The sequence below is a fragment of the Urocampus carinirostris genome, chromosome 17 (genome assembly GCF_059441175.1).
Source record: "Urocampus carinirostris isolate Australia breed hairy pipefish chromosome 17, RoL_Ucar_1.0, whole genome shotgun sequence".
Classification (NCBI taxonomy): Eukaryota; Metazoa; Chordata; class Actinopteri; order Syngnathiformes; family Syngnathidae; genus Urocampus; species Urocampus carinirostris.
Window position 1 is genome coordinate 10,509,381 of NC_142365.1, and position 24,989 is coordinate 10,534,369.

Genomic DNA, 24,989 nt, shown 5'->3' on the forward strand with positions numbered 1-24,989 from the left:
ACCTTACCCCATACCAGCAGGTGGCACTGATGGACTCATCATTGCAGGACACTTATACAGAAACTATACAACATATTTCAGCAGGAATTTCAATAAAACAAAAGTTATTATCATACTCGTTACACATACATCTGTTCTTCATCACCCACACTTGACTAATCAGGAACCCTGTATTCAAGGACTGTGCCAACAGCAAAAGCTGTCAGATAGTTGTTTTTTCTTGCTGTTATTTTGACGATAGTTAATGGGTTTTTTTCTTCTTTGATCCAGCATGACACGGTCCTGAAAATATCATATACTCTGTGGCATGCCTTTTTTAATAAATTGATATTAAACACTTGAAAATAATGACCATGACTTTATTCGTGGGTTTACTGGTGTGTCAATGTTTTTTTTTTCAAAGTAAAATAAGTTCCTTTGCTTCAGGTGGGAAACAATTTCCTCGATTCCAGACTAACTTTCATAACAGAAATGTACAAAAACAAATGGTGAAGAAACATTAACTCCTTAGGTTTAAAAGGAAGTTGCACTATTTTTGTGTAAACGTCTTCAAACTTGATTACCTTTCCAAACTAGTACTGTTTTACCCGGTCATGAGTCAGCAAACCAGTTGCATATCATTCAAGCGAGTAATCCACTTGATTAGATAAACACTCTTCTAAAACAAAGAATCCATAAAATCATGTAACCATTTTTTTGCTTGCCTAAAAAAATAAAACCATATAAAGGCGGGGGCAAGCACTATAATTTTAAAACTTACGGTACCATTATCCGAAAATGAATAAAAACTATACTTTATGCTCAAATGAAGGCCCAAAATGGACAACACAAACTAGTACATTCAATTTCAAAAAGTACCTTTACACTGAAACCCTTGGTAAAATTTCCGGTGAAGCTATTCCTTTTCCGGTTTGAACCTCGTGGGCTTGACACATCTGCGCTGATCGACAAGTGGAGTTTACCGTTAAGCGAAAAAGAAAACAACATTAATTGAAACTAAGAGGTATGTCAATATTATTTATGCAAAATGAGATATTTATCCAGGCTTTTGGAAGCATATCTGTGAAATACAGAGCAAACTTCGCTGTTTAAGTTGGCATTTGGACACGTATGGTCTTTCAATTTACATCCTAAAAAGCAAATAATAGTAAAAAATGAAAATAAAGTGATTTAAATGCATTTCACGGCTTGGCTTTGCAGTCAACAACTTAAAAAAATATATATCACGAGGCAAAACTGTCTAATGACACGAGCGACACTAAACCTTATCGATGACGTCAATCACATCAGCAATAAAAAGTGTTTGCGTGGTAAAAACTGTCCTGCTAGGAAGTATTTAAATGCTTATAAAATGTACATTTAAGGCTTGAAGCTAACTGACACTTGGTTTCATCAGATTTAAAAATAATAAAATAAAATAAAAATACAAACATGGAACCCTAAAATCTACTACAACTCAAAATTTTACCCTCCTTTGAGATTATGTACATCAATGCTAAATGTTGTGCTAACCCTACGATAGAAATACTACAAAATATCAAATTTACTGTTTAAAAACAAGGATCAAATATATTATTTTGCTTTCATTCTGAAAAGAAAAAATATATGGAACTACTACATAAAAACTAATACAGAAGTGGTACAACAGAAATACTGCTAGAAAAAACTACAATAATATTTCAAAATACTACTATGGAAATTCTACGCGAATACTACACAAAAACTACTACTGCAATTGTACAATACAACAATACTACTTCAGAAATAGTACAACAGAATTACTGCTAAAACAACTATAATAATATTTCAAAATACTGCTATGGAAATACTACACGAATACTACACAAAAACTACTACAGTAATAGTACAATACAAAAATACTACTACAGCAATAGTACAACAGAAATGCTGCTCAAAACAACTACAATAATATTCCAAAATACTACTATGCAAATACTACATAAATACTACTACAATAATAGTACAATACAACAAAACAATCACAGAAATAGTACAACAGTAATCCTGCTAAAAAATAACTATAATAATATTCCAAAATACTACTATGGAAATATGACGCAAATACTACTACAGTAATTGTACAATACAACAATACTACTACAGAAATAGTACAACAGCAATACTGCTAAAAACAACTACAATAATATTACAAAATACTACTATGGAAATACTACAAAAATACAGAAATATTACAACAGAAATACTACAAAATACAAATAAAGTAATATCTAAAAAAAATACTACTACAGAAATACTACTGTGGAAATACTCGAAAAAAATTACTACTCCAGAAATATTACAACGATACTGCAAACTTCTAGCTTTAGTAATACTACTAAAATACTACCAAGGAAATACTACAAAGTTATTGGTAAGGAAACACTACCAAAATACTACAAAAATAAAATCACAATATTACTACAAAAATGCTAAAAAAAGACAAAAACCTACAGTAATACTACAAAAACACTTCAGAAATACGGCATAAATCCAAGATAAAATACAATTACAGTAGAAAAACAAATACAGTAATTCTTCCAAACTAAATATCAAATCTTGAGCTTAAAACAGGTACCTAATGGATTATTTTGCATTAATTATGAGCATTTGAAACCCAATTTGATGAAACCAATTGGATAAAAACGCATATAAAAATAAATATAACATATATCAACGTAAATGGTTAATTTATCACGTCAACGGTAAATTTGGCACCAGGGTTGGGTAGGGTTACTTTAATTTGATTACTTTCAATTACTTTTGGATGACTCCAATACCAAATATGCTAATAAAAGACAAAAGAAACAAAATATGAATAAAATGACTAAATTTTGTGCAGGCTTGGGGAGTAACGGAATACATGGAACGGCAAAAATGATGTTGGCGAGCTGTTTGGATTTATTTTCATTTTGTTTCTGTCGCATTTGATGTTAGTTTTGCCGGAGATCAAAGCCAGGAGAGAAAGCTTACCACGTGTTGTGAGTCATCCTTTTATTCATATTTTGTTTCTTTTGTCTTTTATTAGCATATTCGGTGTTAGAGTAATCCAAAAGTCATTGAAAGTAATCCAGTTAAAGTAACCCTACCCAACCCTGATTGGCACTTGCCGCCTTAGATTTGCACAAAGATATTGTAAACATGTACGAATAACGCCATCTAGTGGCCGAAAATGACCTCAACACAATTCTACGATTACTTCATGTTTCAGACTCCTTTGAATTGTTTCGTACACTGGCGGTAACTTTTACTTCCCTCGATTTAAAAAAAATAAAAATAAACATGAGGCACTTAAGTCATCCAGTGGCAGAAAATGACATCGATGTAAATCTACTAAAATTTGAAAACTGTTGAATATCTTTCAAACCGTATAACATGAATGAATTATTTTCCAGAATTAACAATATTATAGACATAATTATCAGTGAGAGAAATGTACTGACAGGACGTGAGCCAATCGGTGAGCCCCGATGAGGTGCCGACCTTTGACCCATTGTCTGTTGGGGCTGTACGGTTGCCGATGGCAACGGCAGAACTCCGTTTCGCCCAAGGACCGCTGCTGCAGCAAGGTGGGCCCCCCCGTCTGCCCGCACACCGGTGTTGCTGTCCAAGGCCCGTCGGGCCAATTTCCTGCTTCCTGTCGTGTCAACTTCCTGTCTCATGTTGTGGCAACTTCCTGCCAAGTTAACTTGCTGTCTGGTCAACTTCCTGCCTCCCGTCTTGTCAATTTCCTGCTTCCCATCATGTCAACTTCCTGCTTCCTGTCGTGTCAACTTCCTGTCTCATGTTGTGTCAACTTCCTGCCAAGTTAACTTGCTGTCCGGTCAACTTCCTGCCTCCCGTCTTGTCAACTTCCTGCCTCCCGTCTTGTCAACTTCCTGCTTCCGGTCATGTCAATTTCCTGCTTCCCATCATGTCAACTTCCTGCTTCCTGTCGTGTCAACTTCCTGCCAAGTTAACTTGCTGTCCAGTCAACTTCCTGCCTCCCGTCTTGTCAATTTCCTGCTTCCCATCATGTCAACTTCCTGCTTCCCGTCATGTCAATTTCCTGCTTCCCATCATGTCAACTTCCTGCTTCCTGTCGTGTCAACTTCCTGCCAAGTTAACTTGCTGTCCGGTCAACTTCCTGCCTGCCATCTTGTCAATTTCCTGCTTCCCATCATGTCAACTTCCTGCTTCCTGTCGTGTCAACTTCCTGTCTCATGTTGTGTCAACTTCCTGCCAAGTTAACTTGCTGTCCGGTCAACTTCCTGCCTCCCGTCTTGTCAACTTCCTGCCTCCCGTCTTGTCAACTTCCTGCTTCCGGTCATGTCAATTTCCTGCTTCCCATCATGTCAACTTCCTGCTTCCTGTCGTGTCAACTTCCTGCCAAGTTAACTTGCTGTCCAGTCAACTTCCTGCCTCCCGTCTTGTCAATTTCCTGCTTCCCATCATGTCAACTTCCTGCTTCCCGTCATGTCAATTTCCTGCTTCCCATCATGTCAACTTCCTGCTTCCTGTCGTGTCAACTTCCTGCCAAGTTAACTTGCTGTCCGGTCAACTTCCTGCCTCCCATCTTGTCAATTTCCTGCTTCCCATCATGTCAACTTCCTGCTTCCCGTCATGTCAATTTCCTGCTTCCCATCATGTCAACTTCCTGCTTCCTGTCGTGTCAACTTCCCACTTCCTGTTGTGTGAACCTTTTTCAATGTCAATTTCCTGCTTCCTGCCGTGTCAACTTCTTGCTTCCTGCTTTTCAACTTCCTGCTCCCCATTGTGTAAACTTCCTGCTTCCGACTGTCTCAACTTTCTGCTCTATGTCGTTTCAACTTCCAGTTTTTGTCGTGTGAACTTTCTGCTATCCGCTTTGTTAAATTTTCGCGATGTCAATTTCTTGCTTCCCGCTTTTCAACTTCCTGCAAATCTTCGATTCCCATCGGTTCAACTTCCAGCTTCCTTTAGTGGCAACTTCCTGCTGTCTTACCTTGCTGTCTGGTCAACCTTCTGATTCCCATCACATAAATTTCCTGCTTCCCATCGTGTCAACGTCCTGCTTTCAGTTGTGTCAACTTCCTGCCGTGTGAACTTCTCGCTTCCTGTCGCGTCAACCGCCTGCTTCCCATCATATCAACTTCCAGCTTTTTGTCATGTATATGTCCTGCTTTCTTTTGTGTCAACTTCCTGCTTCCCGCCGTGTCAATTTTTCACTGCAAATTGTTTCTACTTTTCTCTTCCTGTCGTGTCAAATTCCTGCTTTCTTTTATGTAAACTTCCTGCATCCCATTGTTTCAACTTCCCGCTTCCTGTCGTGTCACATTCCCGCTTTCTGTCGTGTCAAATTCCTGCTTTCTGTTGTGTCAAATTCCTGCTTTCTGTTGTGTCAACTTCCCGCTTCCTGTCATGTCAAATTCCTGCTTTCTGTTGTGTCAACTTCCTGCATCCCATTGTTTCAACTTCCCGCTTCCTGTCGTGTCAAATTCCTGCTTTCTGTTGTGTCAAATTCCTGCTTTCTGTTGTGTCAACTTCCCGCTTCCTGTCATGTCAAATTCCTGCTTTCTGTTGTGTCAACTTCCCGCTTCCTGTCATGTCAAATTCCTGCTTTCTGTTGTGTAAACTTCCTGCATCCCATTGTTTCAACTTCCCGCTTCCTGTCGTGTCAAATTCCTGCTTTCTGTTGTGTCAAATTCCTGCTTTCTGTTGTGTCAACTTCCTGCTTCCTGTCATGTCAAATTCCTGCTTCCTGTCGTGTCAACTTCCCGCTTCCTGTCATGTCAAATTCCTGCTTTCTGTTGTGTCAACTTCCCGCTTCCTGTCATGTCAAATTCCTGCTTTCTGTTGTGTAAACTTCCTGCATCCCATTGTTTCAACTTCCCGCTTCCTGTCGTGTCAAATTCCTGCTTTCTGTTGTGTCAAATTCCTGCTTTCTGTTGTGTCAACTTCCTGCTTCCTGTCATGTCAAATTCCTGCTTCCTGTCAACTTCCCGCTTCCTGTCATGTCAAATTCCTGCTTTCTGTTGTGTAAACGTCCTGCTTCCCATTGTGTCAGCTTTTCAATTCCCATTGTTTCAACTTCCTGCTTCTTGTCGTGTCAAATTCCTGCTTCCTGTCGTGTGAAATTCCTGCTCTCTGTTGTGTAAAATTTCCCGCTTCCTGTCGTGTCAACTTCCTGTTTCCTGTCGTGTCAAATTCCCGCTTTCTGTCGTGTCAACTTTCCGCTTCCTGTCATATTCTCTTCCTTCTTCCTGTGGTGTCTACGTCCTGCTCTCTGTCGCGTCAACTCCCTATTTCCTGTGGCGGCAGTGGGAGGGCGGAGTCTTGGCCCTGCTGGCGGCAGCCTTCTGTCTCACCCTGCTCTTCCTCTACTTCTGGACGCAAGCGAAGAACGATTACAACGATTTCGATTGGTGCGAGTTCGCCTTGTCGCGCGTTATTTAGTATGGGCAGGTACAAAATGTGTGTTTTGTAGGTTCAACTATGGCAATTTGGGCTTCTGGTGGGCGTGGTCTCTGGTGCTGCTGGTCGTGGCGGCCGTCTTCTTCTCTTATGTGGCAACGCTCGTGGTGAGATACTACAAGAACTATTTCATTAGGGATGTTCAAGATCATATCTCTTCAGACCGACATCTGAATCTTGAGTAGAGATGCCCCGCACCGTTATCATTGGTTATATATTTGATCCCAACAAAATATTGTTCTTTAATCGAACCAACTCAAAATGTATTTGTATAGCGCTTTTTGGACTTGCTACTGAAAGTGCTGAACAAAAACATCAAATACACAATACAATCCATCCATCCATCTATCATCTGCTTATCCTCAGTAGGGTCGCGGGGGTGCTGGAGCCAGCCAGTCGCAAGGATCACAGAGACAAACACCTCATTCACTTATTCACACCTCGGGACAATTTGGACCAGTCAATTAACCTGACATGCATGATTTTGGAATGTGGGAGGAAACCAGAGACCCCGGAGAAAACCCACGCAAGCACGGGGAGAACATGCAAACTCCACACAGGAAGGTTTGATCTCACAACCTGAGAACTGTGCCGCACACGCGCTAACCACTGCGCCGCTGTGCTTATACAATACAATATGAAGTCTATTTTGATTAATTGTTATTAAACCATGTTCACATGAATTTTAGGAACTATTTTTTGTAATCAATTTTGAATTTAATTTCAGAAATTTGGTTTTAATTTTGCTTCGGAAGATTTTCTTCTTGGCTCCACCCCTTGGCAACCCTAATTAAACCTGAGTTTGAATCTCTTTATCTTAGAACGCTAATTCTTGGCCCCACCCTAGTTGGAAACCACTGATTAAAAAAAAAAAGACCCAAATTTGAATTTCTTTATCTTAAAACCCTATTTTCTGGCCTGGTGCCTAGGTTGAAGCACTAATTAGAAAAACCCAAACCCGAATCTAAATTTGTATCTTAAAACCATATTTCGAAAACCAAACCCTACTTTAAAACCCTAATAAAAAAAAACAATCACATTTTAAAATCCTAACTATAATTTGAAACCCTTACATGGATTCAAAACACCATTTTGAAACCTTACCCTACTGTAAGTGTGAAACCTTAATCAGAAAAAACCTTGACTTAAATTTGAATCTCTGTGTCTTAAAACCCTATATCAAAAAACAAACATTACTTCAAAACTCCGATATAATGATCAAATCCGAAAATATAAATTTATTTGAAACCCTAACGAAAATACAAACCACAACTTTTGAAACCTTAACTAAAATTATTTCTTTTAAAAGCCAACCTGAATTTAAATCTCTTAACTTAACTTAAAACTCGATTACATAAAGCAAATCTTACTTCAAGTCATTCAACTCCAAAATCTAAAATCTTAACTATAGTTTTGAAACCTTAACCTGACTTCAACCCAAACCCTTAAGTGATATTATTAGTTGTAACTTCCATTTAAAACCCTAATTTAAAAAAACCCTAACAAAGGATAAAATTTCAAACTGCAAATCATAACAACTGTAGTTGTTATATCCTTATTTCAAAACACCATTTTTAAAACCCTAACCCAATTTTAAAACTTAAATCCTTAACCTTGTTTCCAAACCCCAATTTTAAACCCAAATTATCTATTCTAACCCAAACGTTAGAATTAGGTTTCAAGTGCCCTAATTTGTCGTAACGTCAGTTTAATGCTCAACTTCAAAACCTTACTTTAAAGCTCCAAACAAAAGATTTAATTCTAAAATCATAACAATAGTTTGAAAGGTTAACATAAAATAAAACACCTTTTTTGAAACCCTAACCCAAGTGTGAAACCCTAATTTGAAACCTTAACTTGAACTCAGCTCTGTGGTTTGCAGCTGCTGGCTGTGTGTCTTCTGTCCAGACGCCAAAGACTTTCGCTGCACTGGAGTCACAAGGTCCTCACAAACACAATACGATTCTGATTTGGATTTACCGTAATTTCCGGACTATAAGCTGCACCTGACTATAAGCCGCACCCAATACATTTTTAAATGAAAAAAACATTTTGTACATACATAACCCGCACCTGACTATAAGTCACATTTTCAGTGATGGTCAGTTCATGCTAATTTCAATCATGTAGAAAGCGCGTTACGGTATGTCAAACCTCTTCTTCGTTGGTGCTTATTGGCATTGGTGTTATATTTGTCACTCTTCTCACTCATAACTTTCCTACTGGAGCGCCCCCTGGCGGTCGCTAGAAAAAAATGCACACTTGAGTTGCATCTCTGCTTAGGTCGCAGGGTTGAAATTGTGTGACAAAAGTTGTGGTTTACAACCTGGAAATTACGGTAATTCTAATATTGAATGTGTCATTTTGGGTCCTTCCGTAAAGTGCCTATCAAAGGAATTGCACCCCCCCAAGAACTTTGTTTTAATGACACATGGCAGGCTTTAAACTGTCAGGACCAGAACGGAGACAGAACCACTTGTGTAACGTTTTTCTCAGTTTTATTGGGAAGAAAGGAAAGGGTTGCACACACGATCTGGTGAAAAAACAGGTCAGTAGCCGGGACAGGAGAGCAAAAAACGTGGTCGAGATGAGAAAACAGGTTGAAGCCGGGAAACAGACAGGAGCAAAAACAGGAGTGAGTCAGGGTCGAAAAGCTTGCCTAGAGTAAACTGAGGTTCCCAGATGGACTGACAACAGGTGACAGATAGAAGTGGGTTTAAATAGTGACAGGGAGCCAATCGGAGTCCGAGGCAGATGGCGCTCAAGGAACGGGCACAGGTGATTCGCATCAGTAATCATGACATAACCTAAATAAATATTTTCTCTATTAAATGTGTGCATTTGTAAAAAAGATCTGAAAAATGCCGCGCGTAAACAATCACCATCAACCTAAAAGAAGTTGAGCTATTTTGCAAAGAAGAATGGGCGAATATTTCTGTTTCAAGGAGTGCAAAACTTATAGAGACCCAAAAAGTCCTGTGGCTGTAAAGGCAGCAAAAGGCGGTTGTACAAAGTATTAACCTAAAGGGGGCCAATATTTTTGCAACACCAACTTTTCAGTTTTTTTATTTCTTAGCACAATAAAAATGATGAATACACTTGTTTTCTTTTCACAGATGTGTCTCTTATGTTGTTGAATCTTAGAAAATATTGAGTTTTATATCTATAGGTTTGAAGTCTGGAATATGGCAATATGTCACAAAGTTCTTGGGGGGGTGAATACTTTTAAAAGGCATATATATTGACCACTTTGCTGACTCCTGGGTCAGATCGGCGTGATTCTGAGCTTGACATTCGGTGCCGCATCCACGGCCATCATGACTCAACTGTGGGGGATAGAATGGCTGACGGTGCAGCTTTCCTTCCAGGTTAGTTTTTGTCGAAGTACCGTAGAGGTAAGATCGGGCCTAAAACAAAATCCATTTTATCTGTGAGGAATTCGGAGGATCCACCACAAAGAAAAAAAACACAGAACAATGACTGGTAAATAATCCCCCCAAAAAAGCAGCGAGAAAGAAGCGCCGCCCGGCACGAACCCGAATGTAATGATTGACATTTTAGACCCGAACCCGATGTTACCTCTATCGTACTGGGTTCCGTGTTTCTCCTCTTGATGTGCTTTTGGATTTTCAGGTGACGGCGCCGTACCTTCACGTGGGTTCTGTGGCATCGATGACAATGCTAGCTTGGCCGGTGGCGTTGCACTTTTTCGCCATGATTAAAATGAGTGAGTGTGGACAGGAGAATAAAAAACAAGGGCGTAGTTTCGGCATGGACGGGAGGGACATGTCCCCACCAATATCGAGGGATCATTATTTTGTCCTCACCGATTATGGCCTGCAACTAACGGCGAGTTTAATAGTCCACTAGTCAAAGACTATTTAAAGTATTTAAAGTCGTTGGTACTTCGATAGAAACAGAAATATTACAATGGAAACACGACAAAATACAACTACAGTAATATTACAAAAATACTAAAGAAATACGACAAAAATACTATTATGAAAATACTTCAAAAACACTTCTACAGAACAACAAAAAACACTACAGTAATACTAGAATATGAAAATACAGAGACAGATATACTAAAAACACGACTAGAAAAATATTAAAATCAAAAATACTACAATGAAAATGCTTCTACAGAAATACTACAAAAAATACCACTACAGTAATACTAGAATAGAAAAATACTAATACAGAAATACTAAAAAAACACGACTACAGAAATAATATGACAAAAATACTACAATGAAAATGCTTCTACAGAAATACTACAAAAAACATAACAGTAAAACTAGAATACAAAAATAATAATACAGAAATACTAAAAAAAACACGGCTACAGAAATATTACGACAAAAATACTACAATGAAAATGCTTCTACAGAAATACTACAAAAAAAACACTACAGTAATACGAGAATATAAAAATACTAATACAGAAATACTAAAAAAAAAACCACGACTACAGAAATATTATGACAAAAATACTACAATGAAAATGCTTCTACAGAAATACTACAAAAAATACCACTACAGTAATAATAGAATAGAAAAATACTAATACAGAAATATTAAAAAAACACGACTACAGAAATATTGTGACAAAAATACCGCAATGAAAATGCTTCTACAGAAATACTACAAAAAAACACTACAGTAATACGAGAATACAAAAATACTAATACAAAAATACTAAAAAAAACACGGCTACAGAAATATTACGACAAAAATACTACAATGAAAATGCTTCTACAGAAATACTACAAAAAAACACTACAGTAATACGAGAATATAAAAATACTAATACAGAAATACTAAAAAAAAAACACGACTACAGAAATATTATGACAAAAATACTACAATGAAAATGCTTCTACAGAAATACTACAAAAAATACCACTACAGTAATAATAGAATAGAAAAATACTAATACAGAAATATTAAAAAAACACGACTACAGAAATATTGTGACAAAAATACCGCAATGAAAATGCTTCTACAGAAATACTACAAAAAAACACTACAGTAATACGAGAATACAAAAATACTAATACAAAAATACTAAAAAAAAAAACACGACTACAGAAATATTATGACAAAAATACCACAATGAAAATGCTTCTACAGAAATAATACCAAAAAAACCCACCAAGTAATACTATAATACAAAAATACTAATACAGAAATACTAAAAAAATCTGACGACAGAAATATTAAGACAAAAATACTACAATCAAAATGTTTCTACAGAAATACTACAAAAACACCACAGTATTACTAGAATACAAAAATACTAATACAGAAATACTAAAAAAACACGACTACAGAAATATTACAACAAAAACACTATTATGAAAATAATTCTTCAGAAATACTACAAAAAACCACTACAGTAATACTAGAATACAAAAACACTGATACAGAAACACTAAAAAAACACGACTACAGAAATACTACAATGAAAATGCTTTGACAGAAATACCATAAAAATACCACTACAGTAATAGTATAATAGAAAAATAATAATACTGAAATACTAAAAAAACACGACTACAGAAATATTACGATAAAAATGCTTCTATAGAAATACTACAAAAAATACCACTACAGTAATACTACAATACAAAAACATTACTACAGAAATATTAAGACACATATACTACAAAAATCAGACTCCAAAAATATTATAACAAAAATAATATAAAAATAAAACTATAGTAATAATACAAAAACAGTGACTGACGAAATACTCTAAAAATACTGAAATAACTAAAACTAAAGTAAAACCAAAACTAAATATCAAATCAAGTGCTTAGAAAAGGGACCTGATGTATAATTTTGCGGGATAGTTCTTTCCGATCGGCCCCTTGTTTACGTTTCTTAAACCTCATGCGGCCCCCGACTCATAAGTTTCCCACCCCTAGAAGCTGCTTTGGTCCATTTCCTCAATATTTGATGTGTACTTACCAGTAAGTCGTTCCCTCCTCTTGGTGGTGTATCTGAGTGTCCTGGTGGTCCTCTACCTGGTTCCTCTGGGGATGTATTCTCCATGCATCAGACCGCGAGGGACCCTGGGCCCCCCGCCCGCTCTCATTGGTCACAGAGGGGCCCCGTTGGTGAGCCAATTCGCCCGCGGAGACTTTTTACCTTTCAGTGGACGGTTTCGCCCCATAGATGGCGCCGGAAAACACGCTGATGGCTTTCGAGAAGGCGGTGGAGGCGGGTTGCCATGGTCTGGAGACCGACGTCATCATCAGGTCTGAAGGCCCTAAAAATCAACAAAAGTTAGAAAAAATATCCTGGAAATTTGGCAACCGGACAAAAATGAGATACATTGGTGTTCCTATGGATCAGGGGTCTCCAACGTGGTGTCCGCGGGCACCAAGGTGCCCCTTGAGGACTCTTGAGGTGCCCGCGGACCTGTTCTGAAGATAGCTCCCCAGTGCTGGGTTCTAGTAAAATGATTCTTTTCTTGGTTGAGTGAGTCTTTTGAACCCTATTTTCAATAATGAACCCGTTAATAACATTGTAATAACATTTTAGATACATGATTATTTATTTGAATTCATAAAATAACTTAAGTCCAGTTAATGTCACGTCCAGAACAAAGGGTAGACCCAATCGCGTAACGTTTCTCACAAGTTTATTAAGATAGAGAGAGGAAGGGCAGCGCGATCGTGATCCGAATATGGAAGTGGATCTTCCGTAGCGGGAGATGGTGGTGTCGGGGACGGAAAAACAGGTCGATAGTCGGGACAGGAGAGCAAAAATGTGGTCGGGGTCAGAACGGGTCGTAAGTCGGGACCAAAAACGGGTCGTAGCCGCGGACAAACGGAGGGATCAGAAACGGGCAGGTGGAAAAACGGGTACAAAAATGGGACAGGCGGGAGTCAGGGTCAAAAAGGCTTGCATTGTAACAACAGAGGTTTGTAGACGGACCGACAACCGGAGAGTGACAGGACGGGGCTTAAAAAAGGACAGGTAACCAATCAGGTAGCCGGCAGCGGCTGGCGTCAAATGAGTGCGCACAGGTGATACTGATCAGTAATCATGACAGTTAATGGAAAAAATCTCTTCTAGTATAGATAATTCTTTTTAAGTAAGTGAGAGAATAGACTGAGAATCTGTTCGTGCATAAAAACAAATGTATTCATCTTTTTATTTATTTCTTTTACCGGAAATACAGCAAACTAAATTAGAATCTATGGGTTTTATAAAGCGAATGAGCCAAACGTTGCGCATTTTCTTTAAGCTAGTTCTTTGGCTACCTATTTCACTTGCGATCTTTTTACATTTTTAGCAAGCTATCTAAATAGCTTATTACATTTTTTCAGGTGCTACCTAGCTAACATTTTATATATTTTTTTGTTATCATGATAAGTTTCAGCCTCCTTTCTTGTTAGATATATAGCTTTTTTGCTTTCTATCGGTCTATTTTTTTTTTTTTACTTTTTAGTTATTTAAATAACATCCCTTTAGTTTTACCTGTTTCTCTTTCTAGCTAACTATCAAGCTACTCTTTTGGGTTTTGAGCAAGTTATTTTGCTAGTTTTACATAACTTGCCTGCTATTCTGGTTAACATTTGGTCTTTTTTGCTAGTTATCAAGCTAAGCTAAATTTTGGCCTATTTTCTAGCTAGCTATCTATTTTTTTTAGCTTTATATCTGGCTATTTAGTTGGATTTTTATTCTTTTAGCTAGCTATCTAGCTCCCTTTTAAGTTTTTAAACAGTTGACCTATTTAGCTAAATATCAAGCTGCTTTTTTTTCGCTATTTAGCAATCTATTTGGCTAAGTTCCTTTTTAAGAATGTCATATCAAACTGGGTGCCATTTGCGCTAGCTAGTAACAAAAAGTAGCTTGATGCTTAAATAAGGTTGGAGACCCCTGCTATTGATAACGAAAAATGTCAGTTTTTACTGCCCCCTTGTGGTCAAAGCAAATAGATCAGAAGGAATAGCTCAATACCAAAAGAAATAAAGTACAGAGTGTTCCTAAAGTCTGTTTTACGCAACCCTTAACCTCCAGGGTCTTTTGGGCAAGTACAGCCTGTTGGTGCCTGGGGTAGGGGTTTGCTCCCCCGCATGAAACAGATTGGTTTCCATGGTTACCAGTAGCAGGAGGAATCTCCTGATCTGACTCCGATACAGCACCTTCATCCTCGGCTTGCCATTATTTTTCAATGTAAGTCGTCATCCCGCTCTCCAGAGATGAGCAGGACCTCAGCTCTGACTAGGGAATCTCTTTACCATTGGAAATTAAAAACAAAAATGCTATTGATTAGATATTTCTCTTAGATTTTCTTTTGATGGAGGTTTGTTTACCTCCCAGTCCTTTTGTAGATGCACCTTCTTCATCTTTTACTAGTAATCCTTTTTACATGCCGTGATAATCATTAAGGTGCTGGTGCAAATGACTTGTGTTTCCTCTGGAGCTAGCGACTACGTGAAAGCAAATTCTGCAACGGGCGTTTTCTTCTGTTCCACGACCACTTCGTCTTAGCTAAAGTAGGTCCGAACAAGTTGTGTACCGCCCTTCTTCGGTGCTTCGTTTCCTTCTCGTTTGTTGACTCTGGGACTATGTTTACGGAGTCCGCCATGACACTCAATGAGCTCACACGGTGGGTGTGGCATGGTGTGGTGCTTGCAAACTTTGAATCGTATTTATTGGCTTGTGCCATTATTAAAACTTGCCTCTGATTGGTCGGTGCTTTTAAAAGTCAAACAGTAACAAGTGTGGTTGGCCAAAACTCGATCACTGACTATAAAACCTTGAAAAAAAGCACAGTGCTTTGCGGTTTTTACAACCGCACTACGTCACATCGTGATGTCGATTCGATTTCGGTTAATCCTGCAGCCCTAATGTGTACACATTGTCAAACAAATGTTTGAACTTCTGACTTCGGACTGCTGCCCCCCTACAGCCCCCTTCTTCCTCACCGCCCCCAGGGGGGCAGTACCGCCCAATTTGGGAACCACTGAGTTAAAAGGTCAAGGTAGACATTTGCAGTAGCTCTTGTTGAAGAAAAATTGGACCACATGATCCCACACCACACATTTACCTTTCGGCTTTTACGCTCTATTTCTCTACTCACACCGGGGTGTTCTGAACTTCCGATCCCCAGATGCTCACATTGTGTTTGAAAAACATATACGCAAAACTTGACTAAAAACGGAATACAATAAAACAAATCTGAGTAAAATATCGAATAAATGGCATTTTGGAAATATTAAAGAGATCGCATGGACACCTTGTATTGAGTTATGTTGCTAATGACATCCAAAGGCTAAAATTTTTACACTGTGCCTTTAAACTAGACACCAAAACTCCTTTTCAGTTCCGACGGCGTTCCTTTCCTGATGCACGACCGCTCGTTGCGTCGGACTACAAACGTGGACGAGGTGTTTCCCGACCAAGCTCATCGGATTTCAGATATGTTCTCATGGGAAGAACTGAGGAGACTCAATGCAGGGGCCTGGTTCCTTACTGTGAGTTACCATTGGAATATGTGTGTATGGGTACTTTGAATGAATGAAAACTTTATTCGAACATCAAAATAAAAACAGAATAAAAACAATAACTCAAAATAACGTTACATTATATGTTCGAAAAGGGGTAGTAAGAAGCAAATGCTTATATTCCCTACCTCTTTGTACATATACACACACACACACAAACACATATACAGTGGCGTGTGAAACTATTTGGACCCCTTGAATTTTGTGACCTTTTGCCACATTTCAGACTTCAAACATAAAGTGTCAGGACCAGAACGGAAACAGGACCCAGTTGCGTTACGTTTCGAACAAGTTTTATTGAAGGAAAGAGGAAGGGCTGCACCCACGATCCGGTGTTAGCTAGACGCAGGAAGCAAGTCGCTCTCGTACTTGGATTGTGATCTGAACACGGAAGTGGATCTTCCGTAGCGAGCGATGGCGGTGTCAGGGACGGAAAAACGGGTCAGTAGCCGGGACTGGGAGAGCAAGGCGGGGTCGGAAACGGGTCGTAAGCCAGAACGGGAGTAGTCAGGGACAAAAAGAGGTCGAAGCCGGAGACAGACGGGAGCAAAAACGGGACAGGTGGGAGTCAGGGTTGAAAAAGGCTTGCCTAGTATTCACTGAGGTTCGCAGACGGACTGACAACAGGGGATTGACAGGACTGGATTTAAATAGGGACAGGGAGCCAATCAGACAATCAACAATAAGTGGGACACAATCATGAAGCGGAACACACTTTATTGGATATATATATTTTTTTTAAACAAATAATGTAACAAAAAAGTGAGTATGCAGAGATTTCATCTCATCTCATCTCATTAGCTGCACCGCTTATCCTCAGTAGGGTCGCGGGGGTGCTGGAGCCCATCCCAGCAATCATCGGGCAGTGGGCAGGGGACAGCCTGAACTGGTTGCCAGCCAATTGCAGGGCACACAGGGACAGACAACTCGCTCATTCACACCTAGGGACAATTTGGACCGGCCAATCCACCTGAAATGCATGTCTTTGGAGCGTGGGAGGAAACCGGAGTGCCCGGAGGAAACCCACGCAAGCACGGGGAGAACATACAAACTCCGCACAGGAAGTCCGGTAGCTGGATTTGAACCCACACAGGAGGTTCCCAAGACCTTAGAACTGTGCCGCATACGGGCTAACCACTGCGCCGCCGTGCTGCCAGAGATTTCATCATAATATTTAATTGAACAACACTAAAGACACATCGCTTGACACAATGAAAGGTAGTCCGTGTAAAGCTTATATAGCGGTGTCATTTCATTTTCCCTCTCAAAAAATTTTCAATATAGCCATTAGTAGCTAAATCCCCGGTAACAAAAGTGAGTACACCCTTAAGTACAAGTTCCTGAAATTCATTTTTTTGTGTGGCCACCATGATTTTGCAGAACCACTTTAATCTTCCTGGCCATGGAATTTACCAAAGCTTCACCAATTGCCACTGAAACGCTCTTTCACTCCTCCATGACAACATGACAGAGCCGGGGGACATTCGAGATCTTTCCACTTGAGCATGCCCCAAATATGTTCTATTGGATTTATGCTTGGCCAGACCATCTCCTTTAACCATAGCTCCTTTAGAAAAGCCTTGGTCTTCTTAGAAGTGTATTTAAAGTCATTGTCAGTCTGCAACATTGCCCTGCGACCTAGTTTCTGGAGGGCGGGGTTTATTTTCTGTCCCAGTATTCCACAGTACATGCTCGAGTTTGTGTTTCCCTTAATGAAATGCGACTCCCCAACTCCAATTGCAGTTATGCAGCCCCAAACCATGATATTCCCAACACCATGCGTGACACTAGGCACAACACAAACATGGTTGAACTCCTCACCTGGTTGCCGCCACACATGCTTCACACCATCTGAGCTAGATAAATTCATCTTTGACTCATCACCTCCTATTTTTTACTGTCATTTACTGGCAATAGTGCATGATTTCTGTCGAACAGTAGAGCAGCATGTATTTTTCCTTTCTTTCGGGGTCCAAAACAGACGGACCCGTTCGGCACAGCAAGCTCGCTGGGATTGGAAGATCGTCGTCGGGCGGGGGAGCAGTCAGTTTGCACTCTTCTGGAATTCCTGGATTATGCGGCCCGCACCCACAAGCTGGTGATCTTTGACCTGTACAAGCCGCCCGAGGGGCACCCGTACCGGGAGACCTGGATCCAGCGTACCCTCGACGTCGTCCTGAATCAGTCGTCTCTGGAACCCTCACAGGTGAGGTCTTCCGGAGTTTGCTTCAGAGGACTTTGGTTTTCCGTGTGTTATGTCCGTTGAGCAGATGCTGTGGTTGCCACCTGAGGATCGGAATTTGGTCCAGCAGCAGGCGAGTGAATTCCAGCAGATCTCCGGGTCGGCGCTCTCCATCGAAAGGCTCCAGAAGGACAACATCTCCAGGCTCAACCTGCGTTACACTTCCATGTCAGCCCAGCTCATGAGGTGAGGTTTGTGTTGTAGTGTCGTGTTCCTCCCCTCAAACAGGGACTCAAGAAATTTAGTCTCAAAGTTAACACATCTGGCTTATTTCCTGTAGCGCTGTGACGTCATTAAAAGAACACAACACTGGTGAATCCCATTAACACAACATATTAGGCGAGCTCCGAAACAGACAGCAATTGTAGTCAACAGCGATTGCAATACTGTTCATTTCTGCTTTGAGAAATTGAAACTTTGCCTACACTGTCACTTTAGACTGTTTTTTCAGAGTTGTGTGCTTCGACCTCCAAAATCTGCATAGGGTAAGTTCACCTGCCGCTGTTCCTTGTTTGCCTTGGCCTCCTTTTAGGTAGGCAATTTTGCCTTTTTGTTTCTTTTTTTTTGCCGCGTGTGTCGCTGTTGGTAGAATTCTGTCAGGCTAGCTCCCAGTTAGCTCACCGCATGTTTTTGCGTTTTTCCCCCTTTCATTGATCTGTCCATGTTTGCCCCCTATGGCAGCTCTCTATGTGTTACTTTTGCACCCACCTGCGACATAAACTACCAAGACTTCAATCTTAACACTCAAAACCACTTCAACTGATTTAAAAAATATGGTGACTGGCTTGCTAGGGTGCTTGTGTTCCTCCTATGACGTCACAGCTCAGGATGACAAAGAAGCTGGTGTTTTCAAAATGTATTATATGGGAAAATAATTGGAATATACCGATTAAATTGATATAGATTAAATATTGGACTATTCCCTCACATTTTGCATGATGAAGAATTTTGGATTACCTTCAAAGGGATACCCAACTTCTAAAACATACCAAATGTGAAAAAATAGTACATGTATTTTGCACAATATCAATATGCTGTACATATAAATGGTATATCCCAATTATTTTCCAAGATAATTAATTTTGACTTCCTGAGCTCTGACGCCATGTGAAGCACACAAACTGTCCCCCTATTGGTTTCCATGTTAACTAGTTGAAAAGGTTTTGAGTGTTTTAAGCCAAGTTTTGCTAGTATTTTGTGGATAATGCAGAGGCGTTGTGTCACAGGTGGGTGCAGCAGTAGTACAACAAATGGTAAGCAGCCAAAATGGGACCAACTGGTAAAAATAACACACAGAAAGCTAAGAGGGGCTAAACCAGCCAAAAGCGGCAGGCTAGCCAGCTGCTAAAAATGGCTGATAGGGAACGTTTAGCGGAAAAATGGGAGGTCGGCCGACCGAAAACATGCAGTAAGCAGCCATGACCACGAGCCAACGACAAATACGATTATGGCAATAAAAACGAACCCATCCGGGAGAAAAAAACATGCAGGCAAGCCAGCTAGGCAAATGCTAACGGGGCTAACCTACACCGAACTAAACTGAAAGCCTTCGGAAAACTGCACGCTTACGTGGACCTATCTGGACAAAATTATACTAATTGCACGACACGCGGCGAAAAACATGACAGGAAAAGTCGCAATCACATACCTAAAATGAGGCAGAGGAAAAAAAGGAACGGGTGCTGTACAAGACGGAAGGTATACTTACCACACAGCTTTTGATGATCAAAGCACCCAACTCGGACGAAACTGTCAGAAGTCCCTCAGCGACACAGTAAGCCAAGTTCCAAAAACTCCAAGCGGAAATGAGCACCAAGTTTTTCAACAAGACAACCCCCCCATTGTTTTGGTTGTCGTCGTCTTCCAGTGACATCACAGCTCTAAGGGATATGAGGTCAAACTGTCTACTTTGAGGGTCAATTTCTCGAGATCCAGGACGCGCGGAATATTTTGAAACATAACTGCATACAGTGGAACCTCGGTTCTCAACCATAATCCATTCCAGAACCCTGTTCGAAAAGTGATTTGTTCGATCACCGAAATCATTTTTCCCATTAAAAATAATGTACATCGTTTTAATCCGTTCCAACACCCTGAATGTTTACCTTGAATGTTTAACGTAAACATAAAGCTAACTCAGGCTAATCGTACGTTCGCGTTATCGTAATCTTCCGTACGAAAGATTACGCTAACGTGAACGTGTAAAAATAAAAAAAATCAGGTCGTTTACAAGTCATTCAGCACCCGGGTCTCCACAACAAGTGGGGAGCGGTTCATTGGAAAGGGGGCTCCGTTCCAACTCCCTGAATGTTTAACGTAAACATAAAGCTAAACCAGGCTAATCGTACGTTCGCGTTATCGTAATCTTCCGTACGAAAGATTACGCTAACAGGAACGTGTAAAAATAAAAAGAAAGGATAAAGAAAAGAATTATGAATAAGATTTCTTACCTTTGTGGTGGTCAGCAGAAGGCGCAGGCAAGATCAGCAATAGTTGTACGCACTACTTTTCTTTTTTCACCTGTAGCAACTTTGCTGCTTGCACTGACTTTCTTCGGAGGCATAATTAGGGGCTAAAACACTTCGTACACCTATATAAGCGAAAGCAAAACGAAGCACTGTCAAGGAACGGACCAGGAGGCAGGAAGTGTGAACTCATTTTGCGTGTACGATCTGTCACTTTAATTTAGAAAATAAAAGTTGTCCAACACGCAGGGACCAAAGACAAAACAAAACAGGCTTAAAGGCAATCAAAAATTCAAACTAGGCATTTACTCAGAACAAACGGGCATGAACAGGTTTTTCCTCAAGTTAAGCAATGGTCTGGCAACGGGCAATCCCAAAAGGAGCGCTTAAGTATCCCACACGCAATCAAGTCAATGTGTCTCAGCCGGTGTAAAGGGCGGGACCAGCTGGGTGCCATGAGGACCGTGCAGGACATGACAAGCACGTCCGCACGCGATAACAGTCGGTCACGAAAAGAGCGATCTACACCCGTACGCCGCTAAGCATCGCACCCTAGCGTACGCACTCACGCATTACGGGCGTTCGAACTCCGATTTTTTTGACCGAACAGCGAAGCAAGAATTTCTGGAAATCTTGGGTCGGACTCCGATTTGTTCGAACTGAGAGGCGTTCGAAAACCGAGGTTCCACTGTAATTGAAAAAAGGGTATTTTATTATCATGATTCATTTTTTGTGCGCAGTCACTACGCGTCGGCGAACATCAGCACCAACCTGTACGTGGTCAGCGAAGCTTGGCTGTACTCGTTGGCGTGGTGTGCGGGGGCCCACTCGGTCACCACCAACGACCCAATTTTACTAAAGGCCCTGAAGCAGCCCATCTTCCTCATGGTCCGTAAAAAATAAATAGCCATACGCCCATTTTGACATTAAAGGGACAGTGTGTATTATTTGACCCCCAAATTCGGCTGTATTGTGTAGGCAAACAAAAACAAGTGCCATAAAGCACGAAGAAAGTACATTCTTCTGAGACTCGAAGCGACCAAAATTTGTGAATGAAATAGAAAAAATAAAAAAAAAAGGAAAAAAAAGAAATTGAAAATGAAAGAAACAGGAAAAACTAAAAAAAAATGAAAGGAGAAAGAAGAGAAAAAACTGAAGAGAGAAAAACGGAAAGCAGAAAGAAAAGAATGAACAAAATAGAAAAGGAAAGAAAAAAATGAAAGAAAAAAGAAAAGTTAAAAAATTAAAAAATTGGAAAAATAGAAAAAAAAATAAAATATAAGGAAAAAGAAGAGAAAAAAAAATGTGAGGGCAAAAGACGAGAAATGGAAAAAGTCAGGAAAAGGAAAGTAAAAAGAAAGCAGAAAAATGAAAGAAAACAGAAGTGAAACTACAAGAAATGAGGCCATAAAAATGAAAGAAGAGACAAATTTCTCCCCGTATAGGTGACAGTATTTGCATGGACAATAACGAACGTCAATAATTGATTTGTAATTTTTGCACCAATACACATTGAATAATGCCCTGTTTAGATGTAGCATGCGCGACCTAGCGATGATACTTCTTCTCATGACATACAAACTAATGCCGGTAGCCGTTAATAAAGAGGGAAGAAGAAATGCAATGACAAATCAAAACCACCAAGTAGCAATGTCAGCGTCATTCTTGAGCCGACTTGTTGAGAAATATGGCAACAATTTCAAGCAATTACAAACACTTCACCTCAAATTCAAGCACTTTTCAATCCTTGAAAACACAACACTAAAATTCCAGCATTTTCAGAGATTTGGAACACATGTAAGATAACAAAATATTGACTCACCCGTTTGTGTTTATGAAGACTCCTGACGAGTATAAAACAATGTGGCTGGTCACGGACGCGTTGTCACTGATGCTGGTGGTGAGCATATTCTCCTTTCATCGGTATGGATCGAAAACCTTTATCGATAGTTTGTTAGCTAAAAACGATTCACACTTACAACTTTGACTGATAACAGGCGTCGAGCTAGAAGACAGGTGGACCTGGACAAACTCTGCGAAGATGAAACGTCACCGGAAGGCGACGTATACTTTAAATCAGGTGAGTTGTGTTTTTCGCCGAGGAATGTCTCTAACATGATAAAATAAAATTGAGTTCCTGTTCCAGAGCCGGGTGACATTTGGTCGGTGAGTAACACTTGGAAAAACCCGGCCAATCCCGTTACTTTCTCCAGCAGCCAGACGCTTCCTTGAGCCGGTTGCTTCAGTTTTTGATGTAGAGCAAATAAGCCCAGCACAAAATGGACTTCCAAGTAACTCAGAACTTTGGATTATGGATGGAACGACTGCGTCCCCGTTTGGACAGTTCCTGAACGTACCAATTCACCATGTGCCATAATAAAATCTGATAACAAAGTTTTGAATGTAATTCAAACATCCGAGGCTATTTATTGATAAAATAATGTTCTCTCCATGCGTAATCTGTCATGATTTGTCAATTGCCCTTACCTGCGCTCCCCTTTCAGCCCTAGCTGCCACCCGTTCCCTAATTGATCCTCCTCCTATTTAAGCACGTCATTCTGGTTCACTCCTTGTCAGTCCGTCAGCAAACCTCAGTGCATGCAAGGCAAGCACTTTTGATTCTGGCTCGCGTTTTGATCACGACCTGTTTCCTGTATTGATCCCTGATCCGAGCTCCGTTCTTCTGTCCCGGCTATCCGTATCCTGCCTGCCTCTGTTTCCTGTATCGATCCCCGATACGAGCTCCGTTCTCCTATCCCGGCTACCTGTATCCTGCCGTATTCTGTTTCCTGTATTGATCCCCGATCCCTGGCTTCCAGCTCGTCCCGGCTACTGATCTGAAACGACGCTCTGTCTCACGTCCCGGCTGCCTGACTTGCTTCCGATCTCCGACCACGCTTTGTTCGCGAGGGCTTCCCGCTTCTCCTGCCCAGCGAACACCAGATCGCTCTTTTTCCTCTTGCCCTGACTCTCCCAATCCCTTAATAAAGCATTGTGTGAAATGTTACACATTTGGGTCCCCTGTTTGTACCGGTCGTAACAGTAATTATGTGGTTTGGAGGGGCATTCTCAAGTATAGATCATCACGCAAATTTCTCACTTCTTTGGCTTTGTAACACGTTTAACAACTTCAATGACCCGATACTGTGAATATCAGATATCTAAGACCACGCCCATAGAGGCATGATCTGATCAAGCGTCCCTGGTCCACATAAAAAGAGGAACTGATCGATAGTTAACTCTCTACTGCCTTGCATGTCGACTGCGTGGCACAGCCGTGCAGGCCTACACTGCAGCTTTGAGTTTAGCATGTGGGACCGGAGCACGAGACCAAATCTCTCCGCAACAAGTACAATTTAACACCATGTTGGCTGGGTCTTGGGAATGAGTGTTTTTTTCTGTACAAGGGAATCCCTCTAAATCGACAAGAATCATAGCGGGAAACTTTTGTAACTTTCAGCGGTCGAAAACTCCCATAATCTGCGGGGCCTTCTCCTCCCTATCATTAATTCTCAGTGTTAATAAATTGTGTATGTTATTTCCATCGGCCTGGTTCATGGTCCATTTTCTTGAGATCAGTAATACATATCAGAATTCAAAAGAACTCAAGTAATAATTTAATTTTTATCAGTGTAGGAAATTCTAGCCTCCTTCAGAGAAATAAGATTTATGGTGGAGCACAAGCAACACCTAGAGGCAAATTCGTTTACTGACTGCAGTAAGGAATAATTCGTTTCAATCCTAATGATTTTCAAAATGAAAGCTAGAAAAATCCTTACAATTATTTAGCTCATTCAGTGCCGTAACGTATACATGTTTTCAGGAGCATTGTCCCTGAGTGCTAAAACGTAAAAAAAAACTTTTTTTTTTGGCCTAATTTGAAAAAATAAATATATATATATATATATATATATATATATATATATATATTCTAAAGGCTTTGGCTCTGCTGATCAGTAAGTATCAAGCCTGTGGGAATGATTTCAGTATCTTAAACCACCACTAGACAGCAGGAATGGCTTTGATCAAATCTTGGTCCAGACATCGAGAAGCCCCCATTTCCTCGTGTTGCTTCTTCTATCCAGCGATTGAGAGTCTGTGGGTGGCCCCGGAGTGACCGAAATCATGTGATCTCGTCACTGGAGTCATCCGGCACTGAAAATTTCTTGCAAAGTTCATGCATAAGTTCAGTGTTATTGTATGTAAGCATTGTTTAGATATTGGCGGTATTACAAATGGAAAAAAAGCACTAAAGTGAAAGTTCTGCATCCTTTCACAAGAAGGTAAGGAGGACATGATCTACAGAAA

At 40.2% G+C, this 24,989-nt stretch overlaps 1 protein-coding gene across 1 annotated transcript; it reads left to right on the forward strand.

Annotated features, from left to right (window-relative positions):
* Nucleotides 1-925: 925 nt before the first annotated feature.
* On the forward strand, nucleotides 926-23,356 carry LOC148349200 (glycerophosphodiester phosphodiesterase 2-like). The gene is made up of 16 exons (XM_088320982.1): nucleotides 926-1,003; nucleotides 3,464-3,587; nucleotides 6,298-6,401; nucleotides 6,464-6,557; nucleotides 8,333-8,392; nucleotides 9,720-9,818; nucleotides 10,084-10,177; nucleotides 12,427-12,572; nucleotides 12,631-12,713; nucleotides 15,794-15,944; nucleotides 17,956-18,180; nucleotides 18,245-18,402; nucleotides 21,422-21,569; nucleotides 22,522-22,604; nucleotides 22,679-22,761; nucleotides 22,828-23,356. Exons 2-16 carry the CDS (start codon nucleotides 3,489-3,491, stop codon nucleotides 22,911-22,913), a joined length of 1,713 nt encoding a protein of 570 aa, XP_088177108.1. The 5' UTR covers nucleotides 926-1,003; nucleotides 3,464-3,488; the 3' UTR covers nucleotides 22,914-23,356.
* The last annotated feature ends 1,633 nt before the right edge of the window (nucleotides 23,357-24,989 follow it).

Excerpts from the sequence above, each read along its gene's own strand:
- LOC148349200 (XM_088320982.1), top strand. The coding sequence starts at position 3,489 with ATGAGGTGCCGACCTTTGACCCATTGTCTGTTGGGGCTGTACGGTTGC. Across the intron at positions 3,588-6,297 it reads AGGACCGCTGCTGCAGCAAG|TGGGAGGGCGGAGTCTTGGC; the intron begins GTGGGCCCCCCC and ends CTGTGGCGGCAG. Across the intron at positions 15,945-17,955 it reads CAGGGGCCTGGTTCCTTACT|ACGGACCCGTTCGGCACAGC; the intron begins GTGAGTTACCAT and ends GGTCCAAAACAG.